Here is a 22,329-nt window from a genome sequence, read left to right as displayed (position 1 = left end):
ATAGAAGATATATGAGTTTATTTTCATGGAAAATTAACGGAACTTGATTTGGAGTTTCGTAGCTCCAGTTATAAATGATTTAGTGACTATTGCTTAGCAAGACAGCTTGCAGTGAAATTTTGATTATGTGGTAAACATTGACAAAAAAATTGTTAATGGGTTGCTTATTGATTTCTTATAAGCTTACGATGATCTGTAGGTGTGGTTGGCTGAATATTGTAAGGGGTTAATACGTAGTTCGTATTTGAATAGTTAGATTAATGTGCTAGTAATCCAATTGTAGGCAGTTCGTGTGTGGATCTCGTCAGCATATCGTCGCAAACAGGTGTGTAACTAACACCCTCTTTCTTAGTCTAGATCGACAAAAGTCGAAATACCGAAAATCGGTATTTTGTAGATTTGCGAGTGTGTGAATGCTCGTGAGGTAAATCAATTAATGTTTTTGGTAAGCTGCAATGTTTGGACTGCAAAGTGCATGATTTCTGTGCCCTCGATTTTTTTGGGCTTAATGGGCCAAAATTGGAATGATGAGCCAAGGGGCCCAATTCGGTAAGAACACTCGGTACGTAATTCTGTTAGTACGTGAAAGGTAGGAATATGCATGAAAAACCCTAAAATAGATAAATTACTGAAATACCTTTAAAAGTGGAAAAATTTACAGTTTTACCCCTAGGAGATAAATTACCGAAATACCCCTAGGGTTAAATTGACTTAAATGCATGTTTGACTGTTATTATTTAATGCATGCCATGTTGTTATTATTTGATGCATGAGACTGGGATATTGACAGAGGAAGTATTGAAAGTGGCTTGTCCACGTACTGGAGGCTTTGCCTCAATTTACTGTTAACTGAGCAGCAAGGCTGCAACTGTGGAGTGTTGGGCTGGGTGGGTTGAGCTATTCCCCACATGGAGTGTAGGGCTGGTACGGGTGGAGTGTAGTGGTTGGTGGGTTGAGTAGTCTCCCAAAATGGGCTTGCATATGTTTATTGATGTTACATGTATTTTGAAATGGGCCTATGGGCCATACTGTTATCTGAATAAGGGGCTAAGCCCAGTTTATTGTAATCTGAAAAGGGCTCTGGCCCAGTGCCACTGTTACCTGAATAAGCTTAGGCCCAATGGGCATGAGCTGACTTGGGCTTTGAATGGGTTTTCCTTACACACTGAGTTTCCCCAAACTCACCCCTTCTTTAACCTTGCAGGTGAGCCTTGATGTGGGTGACTTGGAGCCGGAGGGGATTCAGAGTGGCCATGGTGAATACTTTTGGGTTTGAAAAAGAGACTGGTTTTCTTAAGTTATTTTTAATTACTATTTAATTTTTGGGTTGTAATAAGGCCATTTTAACTTTATTTTCTTCTTTGATTTTCTGGGATTATATTATTTTAAACAACTTTAAATTGATGGATAATAATTCAAATGGGTTAGACTTAGGACACGATTTCAAAATGATACTTGTTTTTTTTTAAATAACACGATGTCGCGAATATTCAATTTACCAAAGATAACCACTCAAAGAAATTTCAACTTGTTATAACCAAGTGTGGCAATGGATGTGGGCATATCTAGGATTGGATCCAATCAGAGAGCTTGGTACTTAAGCAGCCTTCATGGCTCACCTCCTCTATTATGGATACCTACCTAGTGCCCAGCTTCCATTCACTTGGTTAGTGTAACAAAAGTCGGCTTTTAAAACACTGAAAAGGGAACACGGGTTTTTGACTTCAAAGTGGCACGTCGGATTCGGCCTTAACGTCTGGGCCGAGTTTGGGGTGCTACAGCTAGTGAGTAACCATATTAACAGAAGCAGGAGTTTCAGTAACACAGAGTTGATGCGCCTCAGGGTCCAAAAGCATCGTAGTGACCCCTTGAACAGTTTAGGGTGTGGGACTAGCTATGATAATGGTGATTACAGACTCATATTTGAAGGGCAGCCCATTTAAAATAGCCGTGACATGCTTATGTTCACTAATAGACTCTCCACAATTGGCAAGATTAGCACAGTATCCTTTGATCTTTACTAAGTAATCACGCATAGACAATTCACCTTTTTTTCTGAGAGTGTAGGGCATGCCTATAGAACATTAGACGAGACGTGGTTTTGCTGCCATAGAGATCCACAATGGCATTCCAAATGTGAGCGCTGGTGTCCAAGCCAATAAGGTGGGGAAGAACCTCTGAACTTACAGAGGACAGAAGCCAAGATGCAAAAGCACTATCTTGTTGTTCAAACCGGACAAAATCAGCATTTTCCTGAAACTCCCCACCACTATTAGAAAGAAACTGTGGAGGAGCAACAGTTCTGGTATCTAAAAACCGCTGAAGCTTGAAAGTTTTAATCACCAAAAGAATCTGTTGACGCCACAACATATAATTAGTGTCATCAAGAAGGACACTAATCTTCTTGGTCGACAGAAACCTGCTATCAACCACACCATCAGGCAAGCTGGAAGCCATCGGAGATGCGCCAGACTGAACTGCAGATGGACTGGAGGGCCGAGACATGAAAGCCACAGAAACTAATTCACCAAGGATCAATGGCAGTCTGATACCAAGTTAAACTCTGACAAGAGAAACTTTGAAGAATACAACTCTACTATCTTTATTATCTTGTTTTATGAACGTAGTACAAGCAGGTTATATAAAGACAAATATCAACAGCTTTAACAAACTGCAACTGCTTAACATATTCTTTTAATAAGGAGCACGCTTCCCAACCATTGAATTTGCTCTTAACTTTGTCAATGAAGAATTGAAAAGTACCCAACGAAACTCTTTTGTGAAAAAGTGACATTCCGAGATACCTTCCCAAGTCATCAACCTGTTGAAATCCCAGCGTACCACATATCTCTGCAGCTAGATTAGAACCCTTATATTATCAGAGAAATATACTTGCGCTTTTGCAACACTAACCCAATGGCGGGGAAAAAGACAAAAAAAATCCACAATTCTTTTAACTGTTAATGCTTGTTCCATATCCACTCTACAAAAAAGAATAAGATTGTAAAAAAAAAAGATGAGAGATGGCCGATCCTCATCTAAAAAGTTGAATTGGAACCATTTTCCCCTTTCTACTGCTTGAGAGATTTAAGTGTCCTAGCCATTCCAAACACAAATAGATACGTGAGAATGGATCTTCTTATCTAACACCACGCTGCAGCTTGAACTCTCTTGGAAGTTTACTGTTCCATAGAAGTTGCATGGTTAAAAAAAGACAGTTCATGATCAAGTAGATAATTTTAGTAGAGAGACCAGCCTCACTTATAGAACAGATTCATACCTTTTTCGAAATCTACTTTGATAGCCATCCTTGATATTCTTCCTTTATACAAACACATAATATGAATAACTTCTATAATATTATTAAAAGTACTCTGACCTCTAATAAAATTGGCTTGACTCTAACCAATAAATTTTGATATAACCAATCTTATCAGCCTAAATTAAGATAGAAGTTCAGATCCTTCCACTTTGGGAATCAATACGAAAAGAGTTCCATATAATTCAATTGGGCCACCCTCAAAGCACATCTGAACTTGTTGGAACAAGGGCAGCAAAACAAAGTTAAACAAAGCAAAAGAAGAATTGAAGCAAAAATAAAAAATGGAGAGAGTTTGAATAAGAAGAAAACCTAACAACAAAACTAATTTTTTATTGATAATTTGAAAAATATAAGCAATTAAGTTACATAGAATTGGACAGTTACCTAATAATGTAACTGCTCCCACTAATGCATAGCAAATACAATATTTGAATTACATACAAAAGTAAGCTGACATACCAGCTATTATATCAAAATTCAAATAAAAAACTAATCTTACTAACTTTAATAACAAGTTACAAGTTACATGTCAACTTGAACAAGTTACAATGGGACCAAAATAAACAAAATGAATCAAACTAGCTGCTGCACTCAGTTCAGCTCCGATGTTGGTCTGCTTGATGAGCTGTTGCTGGTCACATGTTGCATTGCAGGCCATTGCTCAACACTCCTCTTTGAACTGTATACAACATACACCAATTTTGCTTCTTAAAACTTTAAACCTTGTAACACAGAGTGGCTTAGTTAAAATATCAGCTAATTGGTTTTCTGAACTACAGTGAACAAGGCTGACCTCTTTTGATTGTTCTGCTTCTCGAACAAAATGGAATTTGATTTTGAAATGTTTAGTCTTGCCATGAAAGATTGGATTTTTGGCTATGGCAACTGCTGATTGGTTGTGAACCCTGATCTCAGTGGCTTTACTTTGTTCTTCATTCAAATCACATAATAGCTTTCTAAGCCAAATGGCTTGATTCACAGCAGCTGCAGCTGCAATATATTCTGCTTCAGCTATGGACTGAGCAACAGTTTGTTGCTTCTTTGAGCTCCAACTGAAAACTCCTGAGCCAAGGGTAAAGAAGTAACCAGAAGTGCTCTTCATGTCATCAACAGAGCCAGTCCAATCATTATCAGAATATCCTATCAATTTAAGCTCTTTTCCTTTCTCAAACTTAACTCCATAGCTCAAAGTTCCCTTGACATATTTGAGAATTCTCTTAGCAACCTTAAAATGAATAACATCACAGCAGTGCATGAATCTCGAAAGGAGGCTAACACCAAACATAATATTAGGCTTAGGTGCTGTTAAGTAAAGCAAGCAACCTACTAGGCTTCAATATTCCTTCTCATAAACCCTTTCTTGATTTTCACTGCTAGTTAGCTTCTTCCATTGAGCCACAAGTGTGCTGACTGTTTTGCAGTTTAAAATGCAAAATCTATTGAGAATCTTCAAGGCAAAGACATGTTGGCTTATGAAGATACCTTGATCAGATTTATTTACTTCTATGCCAAGGAAGTATGTCATAACTCCCAAATCTGTCATTTCAAAGACTGCTTGCATTTGCTCTTTGAATTCATTAATTAATTCATCTTTGCTTCCAGTCACAAGCAAACCATCTACATAGAGTAATAGAATCAGCAAGGTTTCACCTTTTGACCTTTTTACATAAAGTGTAGCTTTACTAACACTTTTCTTAAACCCGAGCCTAGACAAGTATGTGTCAACCCTGTCATACTTGCTTCAAGCCATACAGGGACTTTTTCAGCTTAACCTTGTCCTCTTCTCCTAGGACCTTAAACCCTTCAGGTTACTCAATAAAAATATCCTCTTTGAGAAAGCCATTAAGAAATTCTAACTTGACATCCAATTGGTGAACCCTTCATTTTTTTTTAGTAGCTAAGGCAAACAGTAGCTTGATTGTGTCAAGCCTTGCTACCGGTGCAAAGGTCTCCATGAAATTGATGCAATATTGCTGACTGTAGCCTTTCACCACAAGCATTGCTTTGTGCTTGTTCAGTGAGCCATCAACATTATACTTGACTCTAAATACCCACTTGACACCTATGACTTTCTTATGATCTGGTCTGTCCAATAATTCCCAAGTGTCATTCTTGTGGATCATGTCTAATTCAGCTTCCATAGCCTTTTTCCAACTCTTGTCCCTAGCAGCTTCTTCAAAATCTAAAGGTTCCACTATTGCAACATCACATCTTTGGTAGATGTCTGCAATAGTTCTGGTGCCTCTCATAGGAGCATCATCAAAGTTTTTATTGCTGGGCTCATTTTCAACTAGTTCCAGGTTCTTGTCAAGTTGATATTCTTCAATCAGCCTTGCATCTGCTCCATTCCAGCTCTAAACCTTTTCTTCATTAAACCTTACATCCCTACTTACTAAAATTTTATTTGTTGAGGGATCAGACACTCTATAGTCCTTCTTAGTGTTACTATAGCCAACAATGATTCCTAGAACAACACTTCTTTCAGGCTTGGTTCTCTTTTCAGCTGGAATGAAGACATAACAAACATAGCCAAACACTTTCAAGTATGAAGCAGTTGGCTTGAATCCATGCCAGGCTTCAAAAGGAGTCTTTTCCTTCACAGCATAAGTAGGTAGCTTGTTGAGCAGATATATTAAGGTGTTCATAGCCTCAGCCCAAAATTTGTTTGGCAGCTTGCTTTAAAATAACAAACATTTGGCCATATCAAGCACAGTTCTATTCTTCTCTCACATACTCCATTTTGCTGAGGAGTATAAACATTTGTGAGCTGACGATGAATTCTAGATTGCTCACACAATTTTTAAAACCTTTTAGATAGGTACTCAGTGCCATTATCAGTTCTCAAAGCCTTGATCTTGCAACCAGTCTGGTTTTCAGCTAAAGCTTTGAATTTGCTAAATGCTTCAAACACTTCAGACTTCTGTTTTAAGAAATAAACCCAACAAAATCTGGTCAAGTTATCTATGAACAGTACAAAATACTAGCTGTCATTCAAGGAAGGAGTCCTCATTGGCCCACAGACATCAGAATGGACCAACTCAAGTCTGTCTCGAGCCTTCCATGCCATATTAACTAGAAAAGGCAATCTAGCCTGCTTACCAAGCTGGCAGACTTCACAAACAATGTCTCTAGCCTTAACCTTAAATGTGTCTTCTACAAAATTCAACTTATGCAACAGATCAAGTGATCTAAAATTGACATGGCCTAGTCCCTATGCCAAAGACCATCATTATCAGCAAGACTTGTGTAAGCCTTCTTCTCAAGTTGATTCACATTAAGCATAAAACACCTATTAGTCATTGCTACTGTGACCAACTCCTGACCATGTGTGTCTTCAACAATACAAGTGCTATTCTTAAAAACCAGTGAATACACTTTTTCTACTAGCTGTCCAACACTAAGTAAATTCTGATCTATATTAGGAAAAAATAGTACATCAGAAATTACTTTGTTACCTGAACAAGTGTTGATCACCACATTACCTCTTCCTTTGGCTTCAATCATGCTCCAATTATCAATTCTGATTTTAGAGGCAACACTTCTGTCAAGGTTCTTGAACAACTTTTCATCAGCTACCATATGGTGTGTGCAGCCATTATCCACTTGCCAGTCACATTTGACTTTGATTGAGGATGTAAAACAAGAAGTTGTGGAAACACGCTCCTCCTGAGCTTGAAGGTCTTCAGCAGCTTGAGTTTGCATTTGCTACTGACTTTGTGCCTTTTTTTTGTTCTTGTACACCTTCTCAACATGGCCAAGCTGTTTGCAACTTTTGTACTGGATATCTATCCTGTACCAACAATATTTCTCCAAATGTATGGTCTTCTTGCAGTGAATGCATGATGGGAACCTTTTCTTACCTGCATCCCTCCTTGGTTTCTCCCTTTTATCGAGCCAAGGCTTCTTACCTTTATGGCTTGAACCTGAGTCTTCTTTGGCCTTTGCTTGGAAAGCCCTTTCAGGGTGCTCTTCCTGCCTGTTGGCCCTCCTTTGCTCAAGTGTATACCAGGAGTTTATCAGCTCAGATAGTGAGATGGTTGACAAGTCTCTCGAGTTCTCAAGTGATGAAATTTTGGACTCAAACTTCTCAAGGAGAGTGGTGACGACCTTTTCAACAACTCTGCTCTCACTGAAGTCTTTTCCAAGGAGTCTTATGCTGTTGACAGTCACCATTATCCTGTCTGAGTATTGCTTGATGGTCTCTGACCCTCTCATCTTCAAATTCTCAAAATCTCTCCTGAGATTGATCAATTGTTACTGTCTTGTTTTATCTGAACCTATGAACTCCTCATTCAGCTTCTCCCTTGCTTACTTAGGTGAGCTGCAAGCCATTATTCTGGTAAAGATCACATCAGACACCCCATTTTGTAAGCAAGCCAATACTTTATGCTTCTTAGTACTCTCTTCACTATGCTGTCTTATTTGAGCAATCGTGGGATTGGCATTCAATGGAGGTGGTCCAGCATCATTCTCTGCTACATTCCACAAATCTTGTGCCTTGAGATATGTCTTCATTTTTACCACCTAAATGTGATACTTTTCTCTAGTGAACACTTGTGGTGGAGGTAGAGTAAAGCTCATTTTATTGAAACAACTCAACAGCTTCAATTTCTTTCTTCTCGAGCTTTTTTTTCTCAAATAAAGCAACCAACAAAAGAGGCCCTCAAAGATGACAGGCTCTGATTACCATTTATTGGAACAAGAGCAGCAAAATAAAGTTAAACAAAGCAAAAGAAGAACTGAAGCAAAAATAAAAAACGGAGAGAGTTTGATGAGAAGAAAACCAAACAACAACACTATTTTTTCATTGATAATTTGAAAAATATAAACAAGTTCCATAGAATTAGACAGTTACCTAATAATGTAACTGCTCCCACTAATTCATAACAAATACAATCTTTGAATTACATACAAAAGGAAGCTGACATACCAGCTGTTACATCAAAATTCAAATAAAAAACTAATCCTACTAACTTTAATAACAAGTTACAAGTTACATGTCAACTTGAACAAGTTACAATTGGACCAAAATAAACAAAATGAATCAAACTAGCTATTGTACTCAGTTCAGCTCCAATGTTGGTCTGCTTGATGAGCTGCTGCTGGTCACATGTTGCATTGCAGGCCAATGCTCAACAGAACCAGCTGAAAATTTTGATCCTTCACAAGTACCCATTGGGATTGAAAGAAATGAACTTGAAACCCATCAATACTTGGGGCCTTTAAGGGCGCCATGCTGAACAAGGCTTTTATCACCTCCTCCGAAACACTGTTGTCCAAGGCCAGAATGTCTTCATCTTTCAAAATAGGGAAGCTGTTGTACAAAAGTAACTCTTCTAAGAACAAATCCTCCAATGAGTATAGCTGCACATATAACTTCACTGCCTCAGCTTTCAAAATTTCATTGTTATGACACTATTCACCATGATCAATCTTAAGTCCACCAATAAAATTCCTCCTTCTCCCTAAGGTTTGGTTATGAAAGTATTTAGTATTCTGGCCCCCAAATGCAAGCCACTCACACCATGCTTTCTACACTAGGGGGACTCTTTCCAGTCCAAAACTACTTCTAATTCCGATCTGATCTGAATTTCCAACTGCCTTAGATAAGATGATTCGCTTTGATCAAGGGAGGCCTGAATCCTTCTCAATCTATTGCTAAGGCTCCTCTTCATCGAGAAAATGTTACCAAAAGTAACTTTGCTCCCCGCATATTGTGTTTATATATGAACTCGAAAAATAACTTTTTATGTATTTCTTGGGGCATTTATTTTAGAAATCTCGAAGCAGTTGAGTGATAACATTGTATGAGTATGATTATGAACATATAATTAAAGAAGGAAAGGTAACGGTGTGGTATCTAATGTATTCGTATTTAATGATATTCTAAAAAATAGTGATGGATGGTATAATTTGAATAAATTGGTGGAGTCAGAAAAGGTTGGCAGGAGTCCTGGGTTTCTCTAAAATAATTTTTTTATTTAGACTCTTTATAATTTATAAAATTTTAAATTAATAATAATAAAATTACACTTTAGCCCCCAAATTGATAAAATTTTAATTTAATCCTTTAAAATTTATAAAAATATAGATTATTAAAATGATAAGATTACATTTTTACTATCATAAAAATATATAATTTAATTCCGCCTCCCAATCAAGATCTAAGTAAATCAAAGGTAAGATGATAAAGTTAACTTGAATAACCAAACTCAATAGCAACCAAAAAAAAGCTTAACTTTGAAATGGGAAAAAGATTGAAAAAAATAAATGGGGAGTTGAAATAAGAAGATGGTACAAGGAGAGTAGAAAGAAAGAGAGGGAGCATAAAAAACCTTGAAGAAAATGGAAGGAATAAAGAAAATAAAAGAGAAGGGAGAACCAGAAAATTTCAACTTTGAAAGAGAAAATTAAAAAAAAAATGGAAGTATCGTGAGTTTTAGGAAGAAGAAAAATGGAGTTCAGAAATGCTTTTGGCTAAGAAAAGCTAAAAGATTTAGCTTTTTCATATGAGTAAAAATGTTGTTTAAAAGTCAAAATTTTCAAGCAAAAGATGCTTGCTTAGTATAATTTTAAAGTCAAAAGTGTTTTTTAAACTAAAAGTGCATAAGTAAACAAAGCCTTAATCTATGATCTTATTTTCATTTATGTCGTTTTTCAATCTGAAATACTTGAGGCCAATCAATAGGATTTATATTTCTTTTACCCGGGTGGGTTATTGAAAAATAAATAAAAGGTTAAAAGTAATGATGAAATAAGAAAGGGTTAAAATTACATTGGCAGAAAGTGTGAAAAAGAATAAAACAACAAGAAATAGGAAAATTATAGATATAAGAAGTATGGTATTTTACTTCTAATCATTATTAAAGTTTTAAAGTTCATTAAATTTATGTTCATCTTAATAAATATTCGCTTAATAATAAAATATTAATAACATATGGATTATTATTGGACTAAAAATTAATTTTCTATTTTAAAAAAAACAATATTAAAAAATTTTAAATTAAAATATGTATATAAAAATATTAAAAATCATTAATTTGTTATAATATAAAAAGAGATGGAGAGAATATGAAAGCAATAAAGAATGTAATTTATCGATCAAGCACATAATTTATAATATTTTATTAGAGTCTTTATTTATAAGAATAAGAAGTATAAAAAATATAGATATATAATTCATTTAAAGCATATTAAAACTTTATCTTTATCACAACAGACGTCCACTTAATAACATATTCATAATATAATCTAATTTTTACTTAACAAAATAATTCTCTCCCTCTATTTTCTTTCCAATTGTTTTTACCCAACCCGATACCCGACCCATTTAGACCGGAATAATCCAACTTCCTTTTTTTCCACCAAACATCATCGTTAACAGCGAGAGTCACCCAAACAACAAAACAATTCTTCGATTTCGTCGAAGCTCTCTTTAAAAATTTCTAATTTACTTCAAAACCCCATTTCTCCAATTCCCAACTTTTCATCAAAGAAACTCATTTCGCTGTTGTTTTTGTTTTCAAATTATTATCAGTTGTTTAAAGCTTGGGATACAATGGAGTTAGCCCTGAACATTTCGTCTCCAACAATATTTCCCATAAATTCAACACCAAAATTGAAAAAAGTTCACAAAATTTCTTATGGTTTCGGATCCAATGGATACTACCCGATCTCTAAAATCTGCGCTGTTTGTTCCAATGGCTCTGTTTCATCATCATCTTCTTCTCATGGGGTTAGTTTAGTTCCATTTCTTTCCTTTCACACTTTTTCTTTCATAAATTTTATCTATATTCATATTAAGCTGTGATGCGTTCACTAAATTTTCTTAGTTGAAGAATTGTAGGATGAAAAGGGAACCTTTTTTTTTGTTAATTTTAGTTTGTCATTTTTTTTTTGCTAATTGAATCACAGTGAATATTTCCTGCTAAAAAATGCTATTGTATGTGAATTTCTTTTCAATTTATATTTTTTCCTTGTTTGGTTTGTTCTGATTTTATTTAGACTTCTACTTCTAAGATGTTGAACTTTAAATTTCACCATTTTTATGCATTAAGAAAAGCTTTAAGAAGGTATAATAGTGCTCTTATTTAATCTTCATTAACCTTTAGAAACACACATGCAATGGCAATTTTGGTCTAACTAGCGGCTGCCCATTGAAAAATTATATAAACTTGTTTACAATTTGGATGTTGCATTTTTTGTTTTCTATGCCCGGTTATGTCGACTACTACATTTTTCTTGAAATACCAATGTCCGGCACCATGTCGGATCCATATTCAGAAATAAGTACCTATAGGGATATGGTCCTTTCAAAGATTTTTTTAAATACATGAAAAATGTAGGCTTATTCGGACATAGGTCCCTATAGAGACATGACCCTTTCAATGGTTATTCAAAATACGTGCAAAAACTTTGAAATTTTTACAAAATACTGTGTCGGATACATACCTGTATCACACATTCACGCTCAATCTGAGTAAGAAAGGTAAACACCAAATTACAGAAGACACATTGGATAGGAACCCCAACAATATGCTTAAACAATTAAGAAATCCAATAAAGAAGTTAATGTTTTTACTTTTTGTATAGAACTATTTTAGAAATGGTACTAAATTTTACTATATTTTTCATTTTTAACCAACTTTTGAATTTTATTTAGACTTTTTTTCATTCTAGAAGCTTTTTACAAATGCGAATAGTAAAATGCAAGTAGCAATAGAACCAATCAAACTAATCCTTTATTGTTTGGAAAACTTGTTGATTTTTTTTTATTGTGTTGCTTTTATTAGGTTCATCGAAAATCATTATCAGATTACTTTGTTGTGGTCGCTTTGATATCTGATACTGTTAAGATAATTGTGCTGTCGGGTTGTCTGAATATTTTGATTCTGATGTGCCATTAAATAAGTTGTCTATGACGTGTATCAGGCTGAGGCAAGGGCTGTGGGTGATGCACACAGACGAAGAAGCAGTCTCGAATCACTATTTTGTTATGACAAGCCTATCCCCGAGGAGCGAATTGAAGAACCAGTTGGGGTATCGTTGGCTGAAAAATTAGTTGGAGATAACCCCCGTTGCACTGATTGTCAGGCCAAAGGTGCTGTCCTTTGTACCACTTGCTCTGGTTCAGGATTATATGTGGACTCAATACTAGAGAGCCAGGGTATCATTGTCAAAGTCCGCTGCCTAGGTAAAGTTAATTCTTCTTCAATGATTTTATTTGTTTGTATAAGGATTTTTATGCTGTCAATGTCCTACATCTGTTCATGTACTTATTTTGCATTACTATAAAAGGCAACTATTCTCAATCCGAAAACCTGAATCTGCATGAAAACAGATGGAGTTCTAAATACAATCCTTAAAAACTGTTTTATTATGTGAAGGTTTCTCATGAAATGATTAAATTAGGATTAATTACTGGACTCGCTCCAGTGGATACCTTGGGAAAGCAAGAAAGTAAAATTAGGGTTTTGCATTGATGCTTCTAGATTAACAAAACTTCAAATTATATTGAGTATCTATAGGTCATTTCTTGCCTTAAGGCTCTCAGTGTTTCTTGGTGGAATGGATTATGTTTTTACATTGGCAAAACAAACTGTGCTATTCATATTAAAGTTGATGCACATGGATTGGCTGGACTACTCTACCTATTAACACTGTGATTGTGGTTTCTGTGACGTCTCTTTTCATCCAGTTATGATAGACTTTGTAGAACACAATAGCTTGTCAAAACTCCCTTGGTCGTTGCTATCACATTGAGGGCCAGCTGAGCATTCTAAACCCTTAAACATAATGAGTCATTAGATTTTTATTTTTTGCTTCAAAGGAGGCTGCGATTTGTGAATAAGAGAAGAGGTTGATGATATTGGATTCAAACCCCAAAAATCTGTTAGATATCGCCTCTTAAAGATGAAACATGAATTAACTGGATAGAACTTCAGGTTACATATGCCCTAAGTTTTTATTTTTGCTCTTTTAGGAAATGATTATGGGAAGGGATTTACATACCGGATTTGAACCCGCATTTGTTAGATGCGGACTTCTTAAATGTGACAGCATGTATCAACTGAACTAAGCTTCGTGCCCTATGTGTCCTAATGTGTTCTTTTTGCTGCTTCAAAGCAGATCACAGTCTAATATTATGGGTAGGGATTGTATGCATTGGATTCGAATCCCGGACTTGTTAGATGCCTCTTTTAAAAGTGGTTATATGAATCAATTAGATTAAGCTTTCGGTTCCATGTGTTCAAACTTTTTTTAGCATGGTTTGCTGTAATGTTTATATGCTCTGCTGAAATGTTGTAATAATAACGTATGGAATTTGTTACTGTTCAGGTTGCGGAGGAAGTGGTAATATAATGTGCTTGGAATGTGGTGGCCGAGGTCATCTAGGATCCGAATAATTCGTTGGACTCTTCACCTCTTTGGAAAAATTGTTTTAGCCTTTCATTTTTTTACATATATCTGTTTATACATTCTATCTTCTCATAACGTTGAAAAATTATATACTTAAAGTTATATTCCTGTTTTTTATATATAATAAATCAATAAAAAGTAATTATAATAAGATTTAAACTTAAAACATTATACACAATTGAATAATTACTGAATCTTTTTTTATAAAATAATAATTATTGTGGAATTATTTTTGCTATTTCGAAATCTAATCAACAATTATATTTTTTAAATTACCAACATGTAATTACTAAATGAAAACATGTGGCCAAATGCAAGCGCGCCTAGTTTGCCTTTAACAATGCCAACGGTCACCTTGCCCAACTACTCAAAACATGATGTCAAAATAAATACGTACAACATCTATTATTTATTTATCAGAATTTATATGAATATTTATGAATAAAAAAGTTACACCAATAAAATATGAATAAAGTATCAAATTTTTCAGTCTACATAATTTGATCAGAAAGCGACGGTAGTCGCCGGAAGAAGTTGATCGGAAGGGATGGCATGTCGTCTCGAAACCTAGGGTGGCGGATATAGTAAAATCCTGCGCCTAACACTAACACCTTCAACGGTACCAAGTAAAATAACAATGAAACAAATAGGCAAAACACTAAAAAGATGCCTGTAGCTCTTGGATCCTTCCAACTAAACAATGCCTCTAAACGCTCCCCTTGGACTGCTACATCACCTAACAATGTTTGAATCCGACTTGCTAGTACCCGTAGACGATCGTATCGTATTCGTATAGTATCTGATGATTTATTGGTCAGGAATTCATCGAATTCTTCATCCAGCTCATCGGGACTCTCAACATCCACATATGAGAGTCTCGACTCCACGTTGTATGGGATCCGTCGACAATAACGAAGTCTTAGTGCTAGGATCAAGAAGGCGTACATGAATGTCGTGGGGAGCACTAGATGCGAACATACCACCGCGGCTACAAGCAACCCATGAACTAAAACCGTAGTTGGAGGGTGAACCCACGTGCGAATCTCATCTAACCAACGTACCAAACTTGCCACACGTGATAAACACCCCACAACCCTAAACCAATTTGCCTTGCTCCTCCTCATGCTCCACACGTGTGTATCACTGTCCAACATGAATTGAACCACTTCTTGTCCTAAAGCTGGCTCGGACCTGGCTAACCTAGCCGTCACTATGCGCATGGCCGTGTAACGCAGTATGTCTTGCTGGGCTGGACCTAATGGGCTAACATGGTGCATTCTTGGTAACATTGGGCTCCCATAAGCTTGGATTAGGCTTAGCCATGATGAACAACAAAATCGAATGGCTATCTCAATTTCACCCATTTTCTTAACCCCATCGGTGACAATACAGTGAGGGTGTAGGAATTTCGGTACACCTTGTTCGTATCTAATGTCGATAACCGTATACGTACTTTACCAATACTTACATCTTTATCACCCTTATACCTTCCATTATCGAATACGCCTATAGTAAGTACCGTACATGGATCATATACATCCCACGTATATTGCTCGTTCCAACGAGGATTAAATAGATCAAGAATCGTACGTGTACGAATCCACTTGGGTCCATATTTGGCCACCACGTAAGCATCGGTGGTTCCACACGGACCATCCTTGGTCTTGACAGGTAACATATTGTTGGCCCCTCGGATCCCAACATCCAGCAACCCAATTGGAGGCTTAGTTAGCTGCTTAGCCGTAGCTCGAACATCACTGGTCACGTGAGCAGCTTCGTCAAGCACGTGATACCCACCTTCTAAACACACTCTGACGTGGATTCTCCCTGCGTAAGGCTTGTTTTCACCTCCAATCAAATTGAACCACCTCGATTTTACCTCCGTTTTGTCATCTGTCCTCCTATCAATGCTTGACACGTGGATTTTAACATCACCCACTGACTGCCTGTTACTCGCATCTTCAACTTTGACCACCAAAAACGGCTCAAATGGCTCAGCCGCCACAAAAACCAAATCCTCATTCCAAGCTGACCCAACTTCAGTCCTACTGGTTTTAAAAAGTTGAGCACCAAGCAGAGCCTTAACATAGATCTCAGGACTCCGAACCTTAGCTTCGGATACCAAATCAAGCTGTAAATCTTGGGTTTGGATAACCGTTAGTCTCAAATACCAAAGCTTTGGAGACAAGTAAACCTTAGCTCGGGTTTCGGGTATTAACCCACCCGAATCCGACTGCCAAGCTTCCTGGAAGGCTTCGTCGGCCTGAGTCCCGACCCAAACGGCAACCATCACATCATTTCCGGTTTCGGATTCGGATTCAAGACTATACCATTGAGGAGCTAACGGACTATCCGGCGGAACCCTTTTCGGCACTTCTTGCAAATCAAACGACACCGTTCCTAACCAACTCTCCACCAAAGATGAAGGAGCTTCTTCGTTTTTCCCTTCTTCAGTCCAAACTGAAACTTCTAAAGAACTTGAATTCAATCCCTCTTTATCGAACGCGAAAACTTGGTCCCAGTCTCTGTTGATTTGGGTTTTGGCTTTGATACTATGAGTGCCGATGACTATCTTGGCATGAAGAGGACAAGCCAGTTCTTTGTTGGCTACTTTTGCTTTTACGACTCTGACGTATAAAAATGGCATAGGGTCTACGAGATCGTACCCCATACGGTTATGGTCGCCGGAGAGTGATCGGAGTTCGAGGTTGTTGATGATAAGTTCAGTACTTTTTCCTGTTTCTGCCTTGTCTTTAGCAGTCTCTGTTGGCGGCTCTTCTTTATTCGCCAATGGTTGGTTATTCTCCTCTTCCGGCGCTGGATTCGTTTCTGAAGTGGAAGCTGCGACGGCGTCTTGTGGGTTACTACTCTCTGGCGGCGGTGGGTTTGGTTTCTCTTCTTCTTTGGGTGCTTCTTCTTTGTTTTCCTCGGCTGGCTTTTCTTCCTCCGGTGGCTTCTCCTCTGCTGTCTCTTCTTTCTGCTCCGCCGAAGTTGGAGCAGCTTCTTCATCAACATAAAAAATTTTAACACCAATCTCACCTTTAACCTGGGAAAAGACACTCCTTTTCTCCAAGGAATAATAAACAAGACTCTCAGCTCCGGCACTAACAAAAACAGTGCCAGCCAACTTGATTTTCCCGAGAAAATTGCTTCTTTTCCTAATTTTCTTATCATTGTAGAGGTTGATCTCCAAAATCTCGGAGGCCATTGAACCGATATCATGAACCAGGAACTCCAGCTTCTCATCCCAGACAGGGTTCAGATCTCTGAACTTGGTCTTTGTCCTTCTTCTTTGACCAGCGAAATCAACTATAGCGTAAGCACTAGCTGTTCCTTGCCCATCTTTGGGCATCAGGTTATTGGCGTTGCAGATTTCAACAATCAGCTTCCTGGTGCAATTTTCTGCCATTTTTTATTTGGAGGGGTCGTGGAAAGAAAGCAATAAAGCTAGAAAATGAGAGAGAGCCGTTGTTTTGAGAGCGCTGGTAGGAGGGTTTATAAAGGGAGGCTTTCAAATTGAAAGCGAGTGGAGCGTGAACGACTCAGCCATGATAAATGAACCGTATTGAATGATGCTTTTCAATTAATATAAATAAATAAAATCCATTTTGATGGAATTTTTTAAATGCAGTCAAATATATTAAATAACATAAAATATTTTACCTACATTTATCTAAACACTAAAATTTATTAAAAAAAATTCAAAAATAAATTTTCGAAAATCATTTTCACTAAAATATGGAAGGCCAAAATATAAATAAAGTAGACTGAACGAACAAAATTAGAGGCAGTGGTGGGTGGATGACTTTATTAACGGCCGGAGGACCTTCCTTAACAATTGAGACCATATGAGTGCACGTTAATTTCAAAATCCATTCCCCCAAGGAAACTATGCCGAAGTAACCAAATTTTGCGTTCAAAATTTTCTACAATAGCAGGAGCGTCTGTCTTCCCTCAAAATAATTCAGTCGTTCAACTATTTTTACAGTAAAATTAACTTATTATTTTAATTATAACAACACTATTTTAAAATTATTAAACTAATTATATATATTATTTTTTATACAATTAATATTTAATTCATCATTATTATTGTATTTATCAATTTCAAATAAGTTTAATATCTTTTTTATCCATCCAAAATACATAATTTATCAATATATGTTTAACAAGGGAAAGTTTTTAATCAAATAGTTAAACATTTTTAATTAAAGAATTTTGACATACATGATATATGTGAATAGATTATAAAAAATATGATAGTTAGAACTATTAAAATATTTGTTGATAAATTAATAAGAGAGAAAACAAAAAGGAGAAAGCAGTGGTGCGAAAAAAGCCAATTTACCTACGATACACTGTAAGTTGATCCCTCCTATATACATATCCATTAAATTTATTATCTTACCTATATATATATAGAGAGAGAGAGAGAGATTTTTACTAGATTGTGTGTAACACTCCTTACCCGTGTTCGACGCCGAAACAATGTATGAGGCATTATCAGACTTATATCACAACATACATGCATCTTCGAGTCATAAACTTGCATCCGAATTAAAACTTTTGCACAACATTCATATTGTCCCTTAATCGAGCTTACGAGGCCCAAAACATACATTGAGATCGGTTTGAAACTAAACCAAGATCTTAAGAAAATTTTATGAAACTTAGAAAAATTTTGAAGTTTTAGGGGCACACACCTATGTGGGTCAATGGACACGCCTGTGTGGCATGTCACAGCCTGTGTGCTTAAGCCGTGTCGATTTTAGGGTGCATTCTATTTATGACATCAGCATCAAATGGTAGTCACACAGCCAAATCACACACTCGAGTGCGAGCCAGTATGGTCGATTTTATTTTTATGATTTTTTATAAGTTAGGTGCAGACTTCACACGGCCAGGGCACATGCCCATGTTCTAAGGCCGTGTCATTCATATGGCCTTGACACATGTCCGTGTCTCATCCCGTGTGGCCAATTCTAGACATTCTATTTTGCCAAATTAAGATGCAGGGGGTACACAGCCGGATCATATGCCCATGGGGCAGACCGTGTGTCACACACGGCCTAGGCACATGCTCGTGTGTCTACCCATGTGGACGAAATAGGCCGTTTTAAGGCCACATTTCTCACCCTTTTTATAACTAACCTGCAAACAAACATCCAACACACAAATATATCCAAACCAAGCAACCAAATAAACCAAAACACGAAGTTTTCATCTACCTTTATAGCTTAATACTTATTTACTTAAGTTTACCAAAATGACTTCATTCATTATCCTACCAAATCCAACTTCAAACACATATTTTAACAAATATATCCATATTACCAAATTACATCCTTTAAACTTTATTCCTATACATGCCATATAAACCATAAGTTGTGTACAAAAGCTACCAGTGGAAATCTGAATGTTGATTCGATCCACCGATATCCTCAAATCTACAGAAACGGTTAACACATAAAGTGAGCTTATAAAAGCTTAGTAAGTTCATAGGCTCACAATAACAATCTTACCAAAACTCACTAATAATTCAGTAAATAAGTATTTCACAACAATTCCTGCCAATCACAATCACAACAATGAATTTATTTAATTGAGCTCAATGTCAAATGTTTCCATAAATTCCAACACTTAGCTTTATTTGTCACTTACCAACTCTTGTCAAATTAAAGAACGTCTTACGGATTTGAGTATGTGGTATACTCGGTGCCACAATTCACTTAAATCTTTTACAATGCTATAACTCAGTATGGTTTTTTTTACTGAAATACCATACCTACATTTCACAACTTAGTATCGGTTTCTTCTCTGAAATACCATACCTATATTTCATAACTCAGTATAGTTTCTGAAATACCATACCTACATTTCACATTTTGTCATGGATCAACCATGGACTTTTAAGTCAATTCATCACTTGTCTCAACACGAACCTACTCAATCCTGCGTTTTTTTTTTCAATTTGAACTTTCAACTTAATTTCTACATTATTTCACAACATAAACAATTCAGTAGCAACCATATGAAATAATACATTATATCATTTCCAATTTAACAAATAATCATACAAGTTCAACCATATGAACTTACCTGGCCAATTCGTAGAAATTGTAGAAGTTCAGAGACTAATCGACAATTTTCTCTTTTCTACGCCTTTCTTTAGATTCTTGATCTATAATATAAAATTTTCCATTCATCAGCATCAAACTCAATTCTAATTCATTTCACACTTTATACTCTTAAATTTTTAAAATTACGCATTTACCCCAAAATTTACAGTTTTTACTTAACCCACCAATTTAGTAAATTTTCCTCATATAACACTTTATCAAACTAATTTGGACTATTTCACAACCTTTGTTATTCAGAATTTTCACATCAAACCCTTATTTCTAACTTTTTCACAACTAGGTCCTAAAATCAATTTCTCTTAAATTCACTTGATAAAATCATCATAAAATGAAATTAAAGCCTCAAACACATGATAATTCATCATAAACTTCCAGCACTCACTCATGGCAACTTTCAATTTTGTCCATAGAATTAAAAACTAATGAATTAAACACTTGGACCTAGTTGTAAAAGTACCAAAATAAAAAAAATTGTAAGAAATAATCAAGAATTGAACTTACTTGCAGCAAAAATATGAAAAACCAGCTTAGAGAAACTCTTTAATGGCTGTTTTTGGCTGGAGAAAGATGAAGAATTGCCTAGAAATTCAATTACATCCTTTTTAACTATTAACTTTATTTGTTTTCCAATTTTGCCCTAATTTCACTTTGTTTTCTTGCCTATTTCATGCCCAACCGTCCAGCCCATATTTTTTAAGGTCTAGTCTAATTCCCTTTTTAAATCCTTCCTTATTATACACTTAGACTATTTAATCACTTTAGTAAATTCTGTACATTTTACAATTTAATCCTTTTCAATTAATTAACTATTCAAACATTAAAATTTTCTAACAAAACTTTAATACTAACTCAATAACACTCCATAAATATTTCTAAAAATATTTATGGCTCGGTTTATGGATTCAAAGTCTCAATACTTCGTTTTTTTACCCAATTTACCTAATAATTTCTTTTTAAACACATAATTTACCAATTCCAAAAATTCTTCCATTATCACTCTTAAATTATAAATATTAATTTATTAAGTTTTTTCAACTCACTCATCAAATTTAGTGGTCTCAAATTATTATTTCTAACACCACTGAAAATTAGGCCGTTACATTGTGGTATACCTACTATGTGACTAAAAGCAATTATATAACAAATTTATAAAAAATATATAAAAATTAAATATGACTTTAGTCAAATGGTAATGTTGAAGGAACGAAAGCCATGGCGTTTTGGTTCAAATATTTTCATATGCATGTGTTTTCTAGATTTTATATAAAATATAAAAAATAAAATACACTTAAAATAAAATATATTGTTTGTATAAAATAATGTTTTTTAATAAATTCACGACCAAGTTGGGTGACACCTACTCCGTTAAAATCTTAAATAATAGTATAGATAGACAAGTATGAAATTATGTTAGTTCTATAAGTTTTCTTAAGCTTTGAAAGGTCTAAAAGGTCCTTAATAAAAAAAAATCAAGTAAACCCTTAGGAAAAAAGGTACACCAAATTGAATACTTAAGTGAAAAAAAAAAATCAATTAAGCTCTTATTGATTAGTTTGACTATTAACAAATGTTGATGTGGCTATTGAAAGTAGAGGTGTGCATGGGTCGGGCGGCCCGGCCCGGCCCGAAGGTCCGCCCGAAAAATGAGAGGGTTTGGGTAAAAATATAGGCCCGAAAAATGGGCTTAGACAAAAACTGAAACCCGTTTAAAAAACAGGCCGGGCCTCGGATAAGATTTTTTTGGCCCGGACCCGGCCCGAATTTATATTAAATTATTTTTAATCATTTTTTTATTTTTAACTTTACTCTTTTAACTTTACTTATATTTTTCCACTTTCATTTTGTCAGTTAGTGCTGCTGCCTTCCTCCCTTTTTTCCCATTTTCAAAACCTAAATCCCTAGCTCACACCACCTCCACCAATCCACCGATCCATCGATCCAGTGTCTGTTGGCCACCTCCAGCTAGCCTCAAGCTCAGCTCAACTTCTTCATTTTTGTTTCTTCATTTGCAGTCTCGGTAGCCAATCTCGGTGCTCCCCAAAGTTTGGTCCTTACTCCTTAGTCCTTACTAAGGCTCCCCATAGGCCTATACTACTGGCTGCTGCTGTTGAAGACTGCTGCTGTGCCTTTATCGCAGAAAGCCCCTTCTTCACGGTAAGCTTCTTCTTCTTCTTCTTCTTTACTGCTGCATCTTCTTCTTCACTGCTGCATCTTCTTCTTGCAGGTTTTTGACAGTGCAAAAATAATACAAAAATGAAACGTGTATATAAACTCTTAATTATATAAACTATCTTAGGGTTTAAATTATTTAATTTAATTTAATGAGTTGAAATTGTGACAATTTCATAAATTAATAAACAAAATACATGTGTACACAAAAGAAAGATTTTGTTAATTTCATCACCTGTTTATTTTTTTCGTCTTAGAATTTATACATTTTATAAATTA

General features: G+C 35.8%; 2 protein-coding genes and 1 pseudogene across 2 annotated transcripts; 1 reads left to right on the top strand and 2 right to left on the bottom strand.

Moving 5' to 3' along the window:
• Nucleotides 1-7,027: 7,027 nt before the first annotated feature.
• On the bottom strand, nucleotides 7,028-7,837 carry LOC107894417 (uncharacterized). Its single transcript, XM_016819694.1, has 2 exons — nucleotides 7,635-7,837; nucleotides 7,028-7,559 (listed from the first exon to the last, which is right to left on the bottom strand). Exons 1-2 carry the CDS (start codon nucleotides 7,835-7,837, stop codon nucleotides 7,028-7,030), a joined length of 735 nt encoding a protein of 244 aa, XP_016675183.1.
• Nucleotides 7,838-10,638: 2,801 nt separating this feature from the next.
• On the top strand, nucleotides 10,639-13,843 carry LOC107893134 (uncharacterized). Its single transcript, XM_016818054.2, has 3 exons — nucleotides 10,639-11,057; nucleotides 12,254-12,515; nucleotides 13,661-13,843. The coding sequence occupies exons 1-3, from the start codon at nucleotides 10,881-10,883 to the stop codon at nucleotides 13,726-13,728; spliced, it is 507 nt and encodes a 168-aa protein (XP_016673543.1). The 5' UTR covers nucleotides 10,639-10,880; the 3' UTR covers nucleotides 13,729-13,843.
• A 288-nt stretch (nucleotides 13,844-14,131) lies between these two features.
• LOC107893132 (FT-interacting protein 3-like) lies at nucleotides 14,132-17,224 on the bottom strand (annotated as a pseudogene).
• Nucleotides 17,225-22,329: the final 5,105 nt, after the last annotated feature.

The sequence above is a fragment of the Gossypium hirsutum genome, chromosome A13 (assembly GCF_007990345.1).
Source record: "Gossypium hirsutum isolate 1008001.06 chromosome A13, Gossypium_hirsutum_v2.1, whole genome shotgun sequence".
In the NCBI taxonomy this organism is placed as follows: Eukaryota; Viridiplantae; Streptophyta; class Magnoliopsida; order Malvales; family Malvaceae; genus Gossypium; species Gossypium hirsutum.
The sequence above is the reverse complement of the archived record's forward strand: the minus strand, read 5'-3'. Positions and strand labels throughout refer to the sequence as shown.

Coding starts and splice junctions, on each gene's coding strand:
- LOC107893134 (XM_016818054.2), top strand. CDS start 10,881: ATGGAGTTAGCCCTGAACATTTCGTCTCCAACAATATTTCCCATAAAT. Junction 11,058..12,253: donor CATCATCTTCTTCTCATGGG/GTTAGTTTAGTT, acceptor GACGTGTATCAG/GCTGAGGCAAGGGCTGTGGG. Junction 12,516..13,660: donor TGTCAAAGTCCGCTGCCTAG/GTAAAGTTAATT, acceptor GTTACTGTTCAG/GTTGCGGAGGAAGTGGTAAT.
- LOC107894417 (XM_016819694.1), bottom strand. CDS start 7,837: ATGAAGACATATCTCAAGGCACAAGATTTGTGGAATGTAGCAGAGAAT. Junction 7,560..7,634: donor ATGGCTTGCAGCTCACCTAA/GTAAGCAAGGGA, acceptor GATCAATCTCAG/GAGAGATTTTGAGAATTTGA.